The 15,190-nt window shown below is 33.9% G+C and overlaps 1 protein-coding gene across 1 annotated transcript; it reads right to left on the bottom strand.

The window, feature by feature from the left end:
• Positions 1-8,847: 8,847 nt before the first annotated feature.
• Positions 8,848-9,128, bottom strand: PADG_11099 (uncharacterized protein; the record flags this gene model as incomplete). The annotated part of the gene is made up of 2 exons (XM_010758398.1): positions 8,848-8,923; positions 8,992-9,128. The coding sequence occupies 2 exons, from the start codon at positions 9,126-9,128 to the stop codon at positions 8,848-8,850; spliced, it is 213 nt and encodes a 70-aa protein (XP_010756700.1).
• Between the last annotated feature and the right edge of the window lie 6,062 nt (positions 9,129-15,190).

The following is a 15,190-nucleotide window of genomic DNA, read 5'->3' on the forward strand; positions in this document are numbered from 1 at the left end:
AGATCTTTCTAGTTTAATAGATAAAAGAGCAAGATTCACAAGAATTTCCACTCTCTCACACGTGTGTATGAGAAATGGTAACTTAAATTCTATGAATGAATTAAGATCCCACTCAGCTGGATAAGAATTGAATAAGAAAGTTTCTAAAACAAAATCTTATAATAAGATCTGTGGTTGACTAAAGGATTGAGTCTCAAAGAATAAAGAATACTTAGCAGGAAATACTTTAGCAGTTCTATAACTACTTTTCTAAGATACAACAAGCTCATAGAATAGTTACTGAAAATATATAGAACATAAATGAGCATGGCATTGCTTTAAAAGTATGTATGAACACCAAAGTACTTGCTAAGCAAAGAAAAGGCAAAATCTACATTAAATCTCCCTCTAATCATAAGTAGGTTTTAATTCTTGAAGCTATTAGTGCTGATGAGCACTATATAGACCCTCTAGTCATTTTTCAAGATCAAAATACATAAACTAGCTGGTTTGAAGATGTGAATATACTCAATTGAACTTATACAACATCAAATAATAGATAGACATTAAATAATATATGTCTCAACTAGTTATGTATGATTTTTCTACCTCAAGTTAAATGCTCTACAAGCTGCTAGCCAGTTTATAATTTTTAAACTCTCTAATCAACTAGAGACCCTACAGCAGTCAAAAACCAAAAAGAAGGTGGAAGTTGATCCAAATACCTGGTTTATCAATATAGAAAGGATTAAAAAGACTCAAGAAAAAGCTGCTGCTTTAGAGGCTAGGAAACAACTACAGAAGCCAGAAATTGAGGCTAAAAATGCAGCAGCAGCAGCTTTAGCAGCAGGTCTGGAAGCCTGCATGTTTGAATGGTAATTAGATTGAATTTGCAGTTAAATATTTACCCAAATAGGAAGAGTGATTACTTTGAATAGAGTGGTCGAAAAAGAGTCTGGTCGAAATATAGACCGGTTAGCTTAGTCTGTATAATAGCTAATCATGCCGCTGCGTAACCCACATCTTGTGTGGATATGTCACACCAAAATGATAAAAATACTGAAATGATAAAAATCTTGTAATTTCATCATCTTCATCATCTTCATCAATTAATAACTCACTATAATGTTAAATAAGAATAAAAATATTGAAAACTATATTCAAAAAGCTATCACTTATCATCAAAAAAACTCAAATTCCAAAATACTGCCTCTGTCATGAGAATTTAAGATTCCTTATCAATATCTCTAAGTATGTATCAATGGAAGGAATCTGAATACTGTAAAGATTCCAGTTAACAAGAAATTAAATGAGAGTCAGAAGGATACAATTAAATGATAAGTCAAGCTGTTTGATAAAAAGAATTGTTCTCCTACAGCTGAACACATTAAAGATTTCACAAATTCAATACTTAGATGTCAGCACATAGATTCTACTACCTCTCCTTCAAAAGTCAGCAAGATATAGGTTTATTGAACATCTACCTGAGTATAAGAGGGTGAAACAGAAGCCAATGAATCTAAAGAGAGTAGTAGTTGAAGATATTGAATATATCAATACATGATTTGAATATCTTTGAATTCTATTTGAGCAGTATCAATTTCATGCCTGTGACACATACAACTTTGACGAGATTGGATTTCAAGAAGGACAAGGATGTGGAGAATAAGTTATAACTGCTTTTAAAGAAGCTAATTCCATCATTTCTTCATCTTTTTCAAAAGGTTTGATTACAGTCATTAAATATGTATCTATGAATAATCATATTATTCTGCTATTGATAATCTTAGTCTCCAAAATATATTTAAAGAATTGATATACACAGACAGATTTGCTTAGCAATTATAAAATTGCTATATCAGATACTAAATTCACAAATAATGAGATTGAATTTGAATGACTCAAACATTTCAATACTGCTACAGAAAAGAGACAGAAAGAAAGTCATCAATTGCTTTTAATGAATAATTATGAATCTCATATTACTGAGAAGTTCATACAATATACAGATCTTCATAAGATAATTCTATATGAATTTCTATTGCATGCTAGTTATTTGCTACAATCTCTGAATAGTCTACCATTTCAGTAATATAAGTATTACCATTCAAAAGCAGTCAACTATGCTGCATACCATGGTTTTGTTAAGTATGAAAAATGACAGTTTCTACAAGACCTCTCAGCTATGCAAAAGCAGATCTTTAAATCTGATACAATAGCTACAGAATGGGCTCAATGTGGCATATATCTATGGAATTCTGACTGAGTTCTTGACACTCTTAAGCAGTGAATCTCATCACCTCCTTCACTGCAGATTTATGAAGATGAGAATGATTCAGATCATATATCTATCTCTTTCTCTTAGCTATTCTCATCAAAGACAATTCAAAAGCTGAAATGCTATATTAATATTGTAGAAAACACCATCAAAGTATTAGAGATACTCTTGATTTGAAATCACTCACCTTGACATGTTGTTTGAACAAGATATTCAAAGTAAGTCTAATCAATGTGGAATTTAATGAGCAACAGATCACTGAATTATAGAACTTTCTTAACATCAGTAAACACTGCAGAGCTAAAACAATCCATCACCAGGTTCAAGTAGAGGAAGTCCTCACTATTAAAGATGTCAATAGAAAAATCAAGTAGTGTAAGGATAATGAAGCTGAAAAAGAGCAGAATAAGAAGTGACAAAGACTTGGAGTTGATCTCATGAAAATTGACAATAATCTACTTACACCACTGACAGAAGAGGAATTAAATCAATTTAGAGATGGCACACATACTGGGAATGATGTAGATAATCTTTTTATTATAGATTAGCTACTGGTTGTTGATATAGAGTACAATAATAAGGATGTGATTCAAGATTTTTATTGTTTTGGTGTTTTTATCATTTTGGTGTGGCACACCCACACGAGGTGTGGGTTGCGCAGCGGCACGATTAGTCTGTACAGTAGCTAGTCTAAGGGGAGGTGTTGGAGCCTTGGCTTCCTATTGTGGACTAGCGCACCGCACAATAGTATATAGCATCCCTGAGATAGGCTGGCTACCAATACAACCACTTTAGACGTCCAACAGTTTATACTGCAGATTAGGGAAGTATACTTCCCCCGAGTCACTCAACTTCTTTTATCTGCTCCTGTTTTCCCTCTTCAGGCATTCCCCGTAGTGACAAAAGCTTTGATCAAGCATTTACAACCTTCCCATCACGTTTAACCAGGGTTCCCACAGAGTAGCATCCAAGAACCCCCCCAACCCTGTCAAAAGACATCCTGTATCCACGTAAACCGGCAATGCATCCCTCCTTTTAATCACTGTTCCTTTACTCCCCTTACATTTCTCCCTCATCCTCACCCCAGTTCAACTCCAACACATCCTAGCTACTTCCGCGGCATGTGATCGTTGGCCCACTCTGAACATCCGGGGAAACCGTTCGAGAATACATGGTAAATACCAAAAAAAAGAAAGAAAAAAAACCATATGAACCCAGCCATCCCCAGAGATTAATCTAAGCTTTTTCACGAGCTTCAGTTTAAGCAGGGATGTAACGGATGTAGCTAAATTGGCCAGCCTGTCCATGAAGGTGCACGCGCCCTACTCTGGACTACAACAGAAATCCGCTGTAACCGTGACCCATATAGTTAGTTATCCACTACTTCACCGTGCCTGCCAGCAAATAGACAGCACCATCTTCGTGGCCTCACAAGGGTCCTTAGCAGTTAGCTCATGGCGCAACACCGACAGTCAAGACATAACCTTCATCGATAAACTGGCGATTGCCATCACAAAAATGCAATTTACATCAACGAAAAAAAAAAAAAAACTCTATTTCACTTTGCTGTGGGCTTCAGTTATGGGCAGTGGATTGATGTACGCGGTTGTTTGTCTGTTCGAATTCGGTGTAATTGGTGGTGGGGCGAATTTGGTCTCCTCCCCGGGGTGTTATGGTTAGGCATGGGGCGAGGGATCACCTCATTTCCCTTCGCCACCCACTGGCCCACATGATGTGCGACAGATTCGTGAGGAATGATGGGAGTGCAACAAAAGCCGTAGCAGGGAGGGCTGTGTAGGGAGAAAGGAGGAAGATGGATTAGAGTTGGCGCAGAGGATTGTGGGCGGGAGTCTTTTTATGCGGATTGAGTTTCATGAGAAGCATATTCAGGCGGGGCGGGGCGGGGCGGGGCGGGGCGGGGCGGGTGTCTGGTCAGAAGCTGATCATCATATGTTGCGCGCTAGATTTGGGTTTTTTTTCGAGAAGTTTGGGTAATTTGGGGTTGTTAAAGCAAGGTAGGTTCATTGCTGTGTACGGAGGTACAGGACGTCTTTTCATGGTCATCCTTCTGTTCACAGAGGGTGGTCAATAGTTGCTCTAGAGAAAATGGATGGATAATTACCAGTCTTGCATACGCGGCGCGACATCCCCCTAGATATTTTATCTTAATGAACAGTCTACTTATGTGTCTACTGCTTCTTGTTTTGTGACATTTCGTGTTACAAAGGGGGCAAGGGGGCAAAAGGAGTAATGAGTGGGACGGTTAGGATATGTATGGCAGGGAGAGATTGAACAGAATAGTCCACGATCTAAGCTAACTACGGAACGTATGTAGCTACCAATGAAATGCACAGCAAGCCGCGGGTCTCTATGCAAGCTTGGGTAATGAGATTAAGAGATTCCAAGGTTGATTTCTTCATGCTAGAACTGACGGTAACTTAGGTGAAGTCTTTAATTAATATTTGAGGGGTCTTCACCTAGAGTTTCGGGGGTCCCAGGCATTCCACCAACTTCCTGCCAATTGTTCTGAGTGCCACTCCCGTCACAAAACCCAATCTGCCACTGTAGAGGATCGAATCAACAGAGCTAATGAACGAATGCATTGCTATATCTAACTAACTGATCCAACGCACTCTCTCTCTGATTGTAATGAACGAACTGTGAGCCGAATACCCTCAAATGAATGGAGGTTGTGCCAAGCCGGAAGTAGCTATTCCGACTCCGGATAGAACGGCTTGGCTATATAAAAGGGCTATTATCAAGGGGCCACCAAACTGTTGGGTGCCCTCTGTATGCTGTCCTGTGCTGCCCTTTGTTTTCATCCATAGATATGTCATGACGTTATTTTTGGTCTCACTCCTGAATGCTCCAGTTGTCACAAGCATCACATCGTTCGTATTGCCTCATACCGCTCGTATGCCTCGGATTGCTCGTACGTCTCGGATCCCTGCCGACCGCCATAGCCGTATGCCCCGCTTATGAACAAGCTCGCGTACGCGCGCGGACACATATATCATTCTTTTCTCGCTGTTTTTCTCTTCTTCTTCATATAGATGATCATATAGATTAGCTAGTTACTACTACGACTACTACTATCTTATGCCTACTACGTTCTGACTATCGTCACAACGGTTGAGTCATGAGTGATACCTGTTCGGCGTGCAAGCTGATTGGCCCCTCATTAACCCCGCAATTCGGATGTACCCGCCAAGGCTGGAAGATCCCGATACATGTTTCCATGGGAGGAGTGTATTCGTATTGCATCTAGATTATGACATAAAGGAGACATTCATTCATGGATCGGGCTACATCAACCTTGCAAGAAAGCTGTTATCAGAATGCTGGATTGAATGCCGGATCACTCAACGCTTCAAGCCACTCAATACTTCAATTTTTTCCGCTCATCACAGTCAAATTCTTCAACTTTTCACATGGTCTCCCATGCCAAACAAGGATTTAATTAAACTTTCAATTGAAGATTTAAAAGTACCAAAGATCAAAAATTATTGTGCCACTGCTAAAAAAAAATATTCAATTAGCAGAGATACACTGTGCTGATAATAAAAAGACATTCAACTCTCACATAATGAAGCCATTTCTCAATATAAAAAGAAGATCACAAATATGCAAGAAGAGCAGCTTCTGCTTCATATAGAGAAACTTGCAACTCACAGCTTGCTTCTATGCCTCAACTTATTCAAAATCTAATAAAAGAGTTTACTTTTTTCTGTAGTAGAAAAGTCAATGAGCTACTTTATCAAACACTACAAGAATCAAGTTAAATCTCTGCATGATCATTTAATTGATTAAAAATACAAGATTGCAGGTCATTTTGAGCATTTTAAATATTATTTTAAATATATAATTTTGTGATTTTATTAATTTTACTGCTTAGTTGTACTTATAATCTTTTGTTAATAATTTTGATGCTTAATCATATAATTAAATAAGAAAATTGAAAAATATAATATCAGGTCTTTAAATATTTACAACTTTAATGAAAAGAACTTTCTAATTAATATTGATTAGACTATATAATGAATTGTATCAGGTAAGCAGTTCAAAATAAAAAAGATTATTATAATATAAGTTGACAGCTGTGAATTCATTTTATCACTTGCTGAATATATGTAGATGACATATCTCTTTCATTGTTTTAATTTATTGAAAAACTAAGATATTAAATATATAACTGAAGAATTTAAATGAGAAAAATTCAACTTATTTTGCAATTTTCACAAAGAGCTAAAGTAATAATGATTATAATTTTAACAAATTTAAATAAGTATTTGATTATCATATTAAGATCAACATTGATCATAGAAAATATTTTCTTATTTTAAATTATTATTTTTTATATATAAATATATAATTTATTAAATATATAGATAAATAATAAATTCTTCTTATAGTTTTATCTTTACATATCATATATTAATTACAGTTTATGAATATTAGAATATTGATCTCTCTGATAATTGTTAGGGAGCGAATGCGAGCTGCATAAGAAGAAAAACTCTCTGCGTTGCTAACTGCTATATAACAAAATACTAAGCTTGATGGGATGAAAGGGGGTTGCTAGGGCCTGCCTCGATTATAACACCCGCATGTTCGAGTGGTCACGTGATGAGGATTAGGCCTAATCGGGCGCCGAGCTCAATCCGACGTCTAGTCTAACCGGGCGCCGGGCCTCGGTCGGGCGCTGAGCCTAACAATAATTGTATATTCTTATAAAGTCAACAATTGCTTAGCAGTAAATTAAAATTTATTAAAATGATAAATGAAGCTTTCTCAAAGTTTTCAACTCTGTATTGGAGCAATATCTTATAGATAAAAATATTTAATCTATATTTGATGTTATTATTATTCAATCTTTTGCATTTAAGTATATTCTTCATCTATTTTAAAAATAATTACTATTTTCTATTAAATCAAATTCTAATAAGATCTCTACTTCTATGACTTTTTATGCTGTATACTACAATAATAATAAAAATTCAACTTCAGCAGGGCTTACTCTACAACAATATGAGAAACTTATTGTTAGGCTCAGCGCCCGACCGAGCCCGACCGAGCCCGACCGAGGCCCGGCGCCCGATTAGACTCGACGTCGGATTGAGCTCAGCGCCCGATTAGGCCTAACCCTTGTCACGTGATCAAGTTAATGAGAAAGACATCTCTCAATAAAAAACTATCAATAAAAAATAAATTCTTTAAGAATATTTATTAATAAAAAAATATTTAAAAAGATAAATACTTTGAGAATCAATAAAAAACAATTAATGAAAAGCAAATACTTCAGATATATTTATCAATAAAAAAATTATTTAAAAAAAATTAAAATCTTTGAGATAAAAACAACTAATAAGTTATATATAAATACTGTATATTAAAATCATGATATAGTTCACTACAGATATGAGATATCTACCACTACACCTATATCATCATATCTATTTGGTTAATTTAACCTTTCTTATAGACCTGCTTCTATTGTTACTTTGATACAAGTATATTCTTACTATTCAATTTGAATATAAGTTTATTTCTTCTTCTCAATCTGCTTCTATATTTTTCTAGTCTGGTTCTGCATTCTAGTCTGATTCTGCATTCTAGTCTGGTTCTGCATCTTTTTAGTCTCTTATACAGCTCTCTTAGTCTCACATTGCTTTAAGTTTTAAGTTTTTATATCTTTTGATCTTCTCAGTAGTAGTTTGAGTAATCTTTTACTTATATTTTTATTTATACTTTCTTGATAGCATAAGTTTTTCTAAAACTATAATGAAGTTGTTCTTATACTTATTGAGTAGTTTTATTTTTTCTGAATTGATAGTTTGATGTTACTCATAGATTTGTTAAATCTTATATGATGAGAAGAATTGTATTCAATTAGTACACTTAAAATTAAATAAATATAAATTCTTTTTATATTATTTATACTTCTTCTCATCTTATAAAGTCTTAGTTGAGGTCTTATTTTCATGTATGAGAATCTTATTATCAAATGAAAATATCTCACTGGCATATATCAGTGTTAGGGTGCGAATGCGAGCTGCATAAGAAGGAAACTCTCTGCGTTGCTAACTGCTATATAACGGAATACTAAGCTTGATTGGATAAAAGGGGCCTGCTGGATTATAACAACCTGCATGGTTGCATGGTCACATGATGAGGATTAGGCCTAATCGAGCGACCCGCATGGTCACTTGATCACGTGATGAGGGCTAGGCCTAATCGGGAGCCGAGCTTAATCCGACGTCGAGTGGGCGCCGGGCCTCGGTCGGGCTCGGTCGGGCTCGGTCGGGCGCTGAGCCCAACAACTTATTCAATTCTATACAATCTTTCAATCTAAGAAATGAGATCAGTCTTAATTCATCAAGTCATTCAGAATCTATTTCTACTACAAACTCAGAGTTTGACACTTTTCTGAATAATTTCCTAACCTCATGCTGGGTGTTAACTATGGCTTCAATCTAGGCGCAGATAAACAGATGTTTGATTGCCAGCGAGGTACGCTACTTCAACGAAATACTAAGATGCTCTACAAAACATGGCCCCGGGGAAGCCACTGTTTATATACCCCTTTTCCACTAGCGGTTGCTAGGAAGTTTCTGTGGGGTAGTTGCTTGCGGGGTGGGTGCTAGGCCGTAGGCAGTTGCTATTACTCTTTTTGGAACGATGTCAGTTTGTCACGATATCGCTCGGATGCCTCGGACCGCTCGTATGCCTCGGACCGCTCGTATGCCTCGGACCGCTCGTATGCCTCGGACCGCTCTACGTCTCGGATCCCTGCCGATGGCCGCCACGGGGGCCGTATGCCTTGCTTATGAACAAGCTCGCGTACGCCCGCGGACACACATCTTTTATTCATTTCTCACTGTTTTTCTCTTCTTCTTTTCATAAAGATGATCATATAGATTAGCTAGTTATTATTATGAACGAACACTACTATCTTATGCCTACTACATTCTGACTATCGCCATAGTTCTGAGCCTGGTGTAATACTATGTAAAACAAGCTTTGATGATATTCTTTTCCTCCTTTCATTCAGTTTGATGTGAACTGACTGACTGAAAGAACTGATATTTGGATCTCTGCAACTGTTTTTGCAGATCCTACATCTGGCTATCTTAAACTGTATTATCAAGATTCCGCCAATCTTGATCTGAAGATTTGAGATCTGCCATGGCAGCTGATCAAGATACTGGGGGAACCACTAAGACCCTCAACACATTCAAAGATTGGACCATGTAACGGGCTAGTCACTGAAAACAGCTAATAACTAACCCGTATGAAAACAGAAAGGAATCGTTAAGGAAGAAAAAGAAAAGATAGATCATGGAGGAATCAGGCTTCTTTTATATAGGGCAGGCTTCGGGTATTAAGGGGCTAGCTCTACACGAGGATGACTGAGGCATTGCCTCGGTGGTAGAGGCGCCGCCTCGGTAGTATACGAATAGGGTGGAGGCATAATCGTGCCGCTGCGCAACCCACACCTCATGTGGGTGCGCCAAACCAAAATGATAAAAACACTGAAATGATAAAAATCTTGCAATTTCATTATCTTCATCATCTTCATCAATTAATAACTCACCACAATGTCAAATAAGGATAAAAATATTGAAGACTGTATTCAAAAAGCTATCACTTATCATCAAGAAAACTCAAATTTCAAAATACTACCTCTGTCATGAGAATTTGAGATTTCTTATCAATATCTCTGAGTGCATATTAATGGAAGAAATCTGAATACTGCAAAGATTCCAGTTAACAAGAGATTAAATGAGAGTTAGAAGAATGCAATTAAATGATGAGTTAAGCTGTTTAATGAAAAGAATTATTCTCTCATAGCTAAACACATTGAAAATTTTGCAAATTCAATATTTAGATGTCAGCACATAGATTCTACTACCTCTTCTTCAAAAGTCAGCAAGATGTGAACTTATAGATTCATTGAATGCCTATCTGAGTATAAGAGGGTGAAACAAAAGTCAATGAATTCAAAGAGAGTGGCAGTTGAAGATATTGAATATATCAATATATGATTTAAACATCTTCAAATTCTATTTGAGTAGTATCAATTTCACACCTGTGATATATACAACTTCAATGAGATTGGATTTCAAGAAGGATAAAGGTGTGGAGGATGGGTTATAACTGCTTTTAAAAAAGCTAATTCCATCATTTCTTTATTCTTCTCAAGAGATTTGATTACAGTCATTAAATATGTATCTATGAATAATCATATCATTTTACTATTGATAATCTTGATCTTCAAAACACACTTGAAGAATTGATATACACAGATAAATTTATTCAGCAATTGTAGAATTGCTATATTAGATACTGAATTTATAAATAATGAGATTGAATTTGAATAGCTCAAATATATCACTACTGCTACTGAAAAGAGACAGAAAAGAAGTTATCAATTGCTTTTAATAAATAATAATGAATCTCATATCACTGAGAAGTTCATACAATACATGAATCTTCATAAGATAATTTTATATAAATTTTCATTGCATGTTGCTTATTTGCTACAATCTCTGAATAGTTTATCATTTTAGCAATATAAGCATTATTATTTAAAAGCAGTCAACTATGCTGCATGTCATAGTCTTATTAAGTATAAAAAATAGTAATTTCTTCATGATCTCTCAGCTATGCAAAAGCAGATCTTTAAAACTGATATAATAGCTGCAAAATGAGCTCAACATGATATATATTCATGAAATTCTGACTGAGTTCTTGATACTCTTAAGTAGTGAATCTCATCATCTCTAATGTAGATTTATGAATATGAGAATGATTCAAATCACATATCTATCTCTTTCTCTCAGCTATCCTCATCAAAGACAATTCAAAAGCTAAAATATCATATTAATATTGCTGAAAACACCATACAAAGTATTATAGATACTCTTGATTTAAAATCACTCATTTTGACATGTTGTTTGAACAAGATATTCAAAGCAAGTTTAATTCAAGTAGAACTTAAATGAGTAATAGAACACTGAATTAGAGAACTTTCTTAACATCAGTAAACATCACAGAGTTAAAACAATCCATTGCCAGGTTCAAGTAGAGGGAGTCCTCACTATTAAAGATGTCAATAGAAAAATCAAGTAGTATAAAAATAATGAAGCTGAAAATGAGCAGAATAAGAAGTGATGAAGACTTGAAGTTGATCCCATGAAAATTGACAATAACTCACTCACACCACTGACAGAAGAGGAATTAAATCAATTTAGAGATGGCACACATACTGAGAATGATGTAGATAATCTTTTTATTATAGATTAGCTACTGATTGTTGATATAGAGTGCAATAATGAGGATGTGATTCAAGATTTTTATTGTTTTGGTGTTTTTATCATTTTGGTGTGGTGCACACACACGAGGTGTGGGTTGCGCAGCGGCACGATTAGTACGAAGGCCTCAATGGTGGAGGCATCGCATGAAGGTAGACTGCTTAATAGCACTGCTCTGATAGCGCCGAAGGCTCGGTCGTTCGTTCCGTAAGTTCTTGCTCAATTAGCGCGGTTTCAATTTGTGTATATTATACAGTTTCTCATCGAATTATTAAGGTAACTTTCGTATTACCGTGTATTAAGGTGTCACTACTAGATTGGGTAATCGCATAGAATTCCTCCTAACACCAAGTATTCAAACAGAGAGGTATATTTTGACATGCTAAGCAACCAGAATATGATCTTAGTATCTATTTATTTTGTTACCAACATTTATACTGACACCAGGCACAAACCGATTGCTTTGAAAAAACAATTCATTGATGATTTAGATTAGAGTTCAATTAATAAGATTGAAGAGAATTAGCAGATAATAAGTGATTTTATTTATGAAACAGTAAATATGATGCTACTTGAAGCTAACTAAGATTTGATATCAACACTTTTACTGACTGTACTACCACTCTGAATGATCTTTTAAACATTTGTATCTTGATATTATACAAAGATTTAAGATCATCTGAAGAAGTATAAGATGATTAATTTATTTTATATATGAATTTTTACAGTTTTATAATACATTTAAAGCTTATTGAAAATCTGACTTGTAACAATATTTATTTAATATTATTGCTTAAATTAACTATGAATTTGAATATGATGTTAAGATATTAATGGTTAATAATAAAATCAATATAAATACTAGTATTATATTTGAATAAATTAATAAAAAAGATATTAAATTTGAGTTATAATCTGAATATATCAAAGTAGAATAAAGTGATAGAATGAGTAAATACTTTAATAATTAAAAAATACATTGTCTATAAATATAGATTTACTTGTCTGAATTTTTAATCTCTGATATTCATAGTTAATGTCTATATTTTTAATTATATATATTTATATAATTATTAAAGTGAAAATTTTTACTATAGATTCTATAAAAATTTCTTTATCTATTTGATAAGCTAGTTATTTATTTTGTTGTTTATAATTACTGCAGATGTATCAAATTTATGATAAAGTTCTCAGCTATATAAGATTAAATAAACTCTTTACTCATATTTATATTAATTTTTTAATTATTTATAACTATATAAATATCTTTCAAATATAAATTCTATATTTTAAATATATTATTTAGTATTAAAATATTATTTTTAATGAGAATCTTCTGTATAACTTAGATAAATTTAATATTAAAGATTAATTATATGTGAAAGTTATATAGACTATTGATTTACTTGATCTACTAATTTATAAATTAATAATTATTAAAAAAAAATAATAAAAAGTGAGATCAATTGATTATAAATTTTAAAAATATCTATAAAATTTATGATATAAGTGAATATTACTACTTTTTAAATATATATATTTTCTATAATCATATCAATCTAAAGTTGTAAGTTTATATTAATATCTTTATTAATGAACTAATCAATATGTATAATTTTATATATACCAATTACTGATTTTATTATATATTCCTTAAATTTATATATTGAAACATTAATTAAATAATCTTTAAACAAATATATTACTACTAATTCTATGTTAATTTTTTATCTATTAGCTATTATTGAATAGTCTGATATAATTTATACTACTGAGAAGCTTGCAATATATATACAAAATTCATCAAACTATTATTTAGTAAAAATAAATAATATAATCATTTATTTTTAAAATATTTATAACTTAATCATTTAATATAATGAATTATAATATTATAATCAATATTACTAAATAATTAAATATAGCTATTTTATTTATTAAAATAGTTGAAGTATTAAATAATATCAGCTTCACTAATAACATAAACTATAAATCTAAAATATTTTTTAGACTTTATAATAGTTTGATAGTTTAAAATTTTCTTGTCAGTCAACAATAATAACATATACTACTGAAGCTAAACTTCTTCATAATTTTATATATAGATTATGAAGTAGTTTAATAATAGTATTTCATTACTTAAATTTAAATTGACTGAAAATATAGAATTTATATTCTCTGTAATAACTATTAAATCATAAATATATTCATCTACTTTAATTTAAATACCTTTAATATATTAATATTCATTATTATTAACTTAAAGAATATGTTCAATATAAATTTATTAATGCTGAATAAACAAGAACTAAAGATATATCAGCAGATAGATTTACAAAACTATTGAAGTAATAAAAACACATCTTTTTTATGCATTAACTTGACTTGATGGATGTTATAAATCTTATCATTCACTAGTAAATTTATTTTATAACTAGTTTTAGTTGGGTTTTTTTTTTGCTTACTCATTTACTTGCTTGTTTTCTTGTTTTATGCCTTCAACAGACACTCATGATTTATAAGTGAATTCAACACTTACATCTTCTGTTCATTGCCTATTTGGATAATCTCTTCAGCTTCATGCCTGACAGCGCTCAGCTGGGGGTATGTGGCACAAGCATTATATCACTCATATGCCTTAGATTGTTCATATGCCTCAGATCACTTGTATTCCTCGGATCCCTGCGGACTGCCACAGCCGTATGCCTCACTTATGACCAATGCTACTATCTTATGCCTGCTACGTTCTGACTATCGCCACTCAGTTTCCGTAGCCGTAACTTGCCCAGTAGCCATACGCCGTCAGAGCACACCATCACACTGGGTTTCTCACCATGACTGCATAATCAGATTATCTACACATCTATTTCATTAAATCACTCATTTAATATGTAATTAAAAGAATACCCCTATTAATATCTCTAATTCAATTCAATTTAGTTTCATGGCTGTGAAAATATTTGAATTTGTAGGCAGAGCAGCAAAATTTTGTTGCTTGAAGCATTGAGTTTACCGGTCACGGTAGTTACCCGGATCGGAATGCCGGATCGGAATGCCGGATCGGAATGCCGGATTGAATGCCGGATCGAACGCTTGTATCAGAATACCCGGGATGCTGCTTCGGCGGGCCCTGCCATCGCCCCCAACCCTCGCGAGTGCAGCATGCTGTGGCGATAGTCAAACGTAGAAGGCATAAGATAGTAGTATTCATAATAATAACTAGCTAATCTATATGATCATCTATATCAAAAGAAGAAAAGAAAAACAGCGAGAAAAGAACGAAATATATGTCTGCGGGCGTACGCGAGCTTAGTCATAAGTGAGGCATACGGCCGTACCAGTCCGCAATGGATCCGAGGCAACAGAGCAATCCGAGGCATACGAGAGATATGATGCTCGTGACATTTGCCTCTTAGGAATTAATGAGAGATATTGTGGATCTAAATTGTGCAGCGAGTACTTGAGCCCTGGGGTTGGGGTATAAATTCAGGTGTCAAGCCCAGAATTTCAAGATGGCATTGGTTCACAGTCAATCGAAATAATCAACTTAAAGTACCCTCTTGTTAAATCTTTTGAGAATAGCAACTTACTTCCTTTTGCCGTAGTTGCACCAATCCTC

This window comes from Paracoccidioides brasiliensis (assembly GCF_000150735.1).
Source record: "Paracoccidioides brasiliensis Pb18 unplaced genomic scaffold supercont2.1, whole genome shotgun sequence".
NCBI classification, from domain to species: Eukaryota; Fungi; Ascomycota; class Eurotiomycetes; order Onygenales; family Ajellomycetaceae; genus Paracoccidioides; species Paracoccidioides brasiliensis.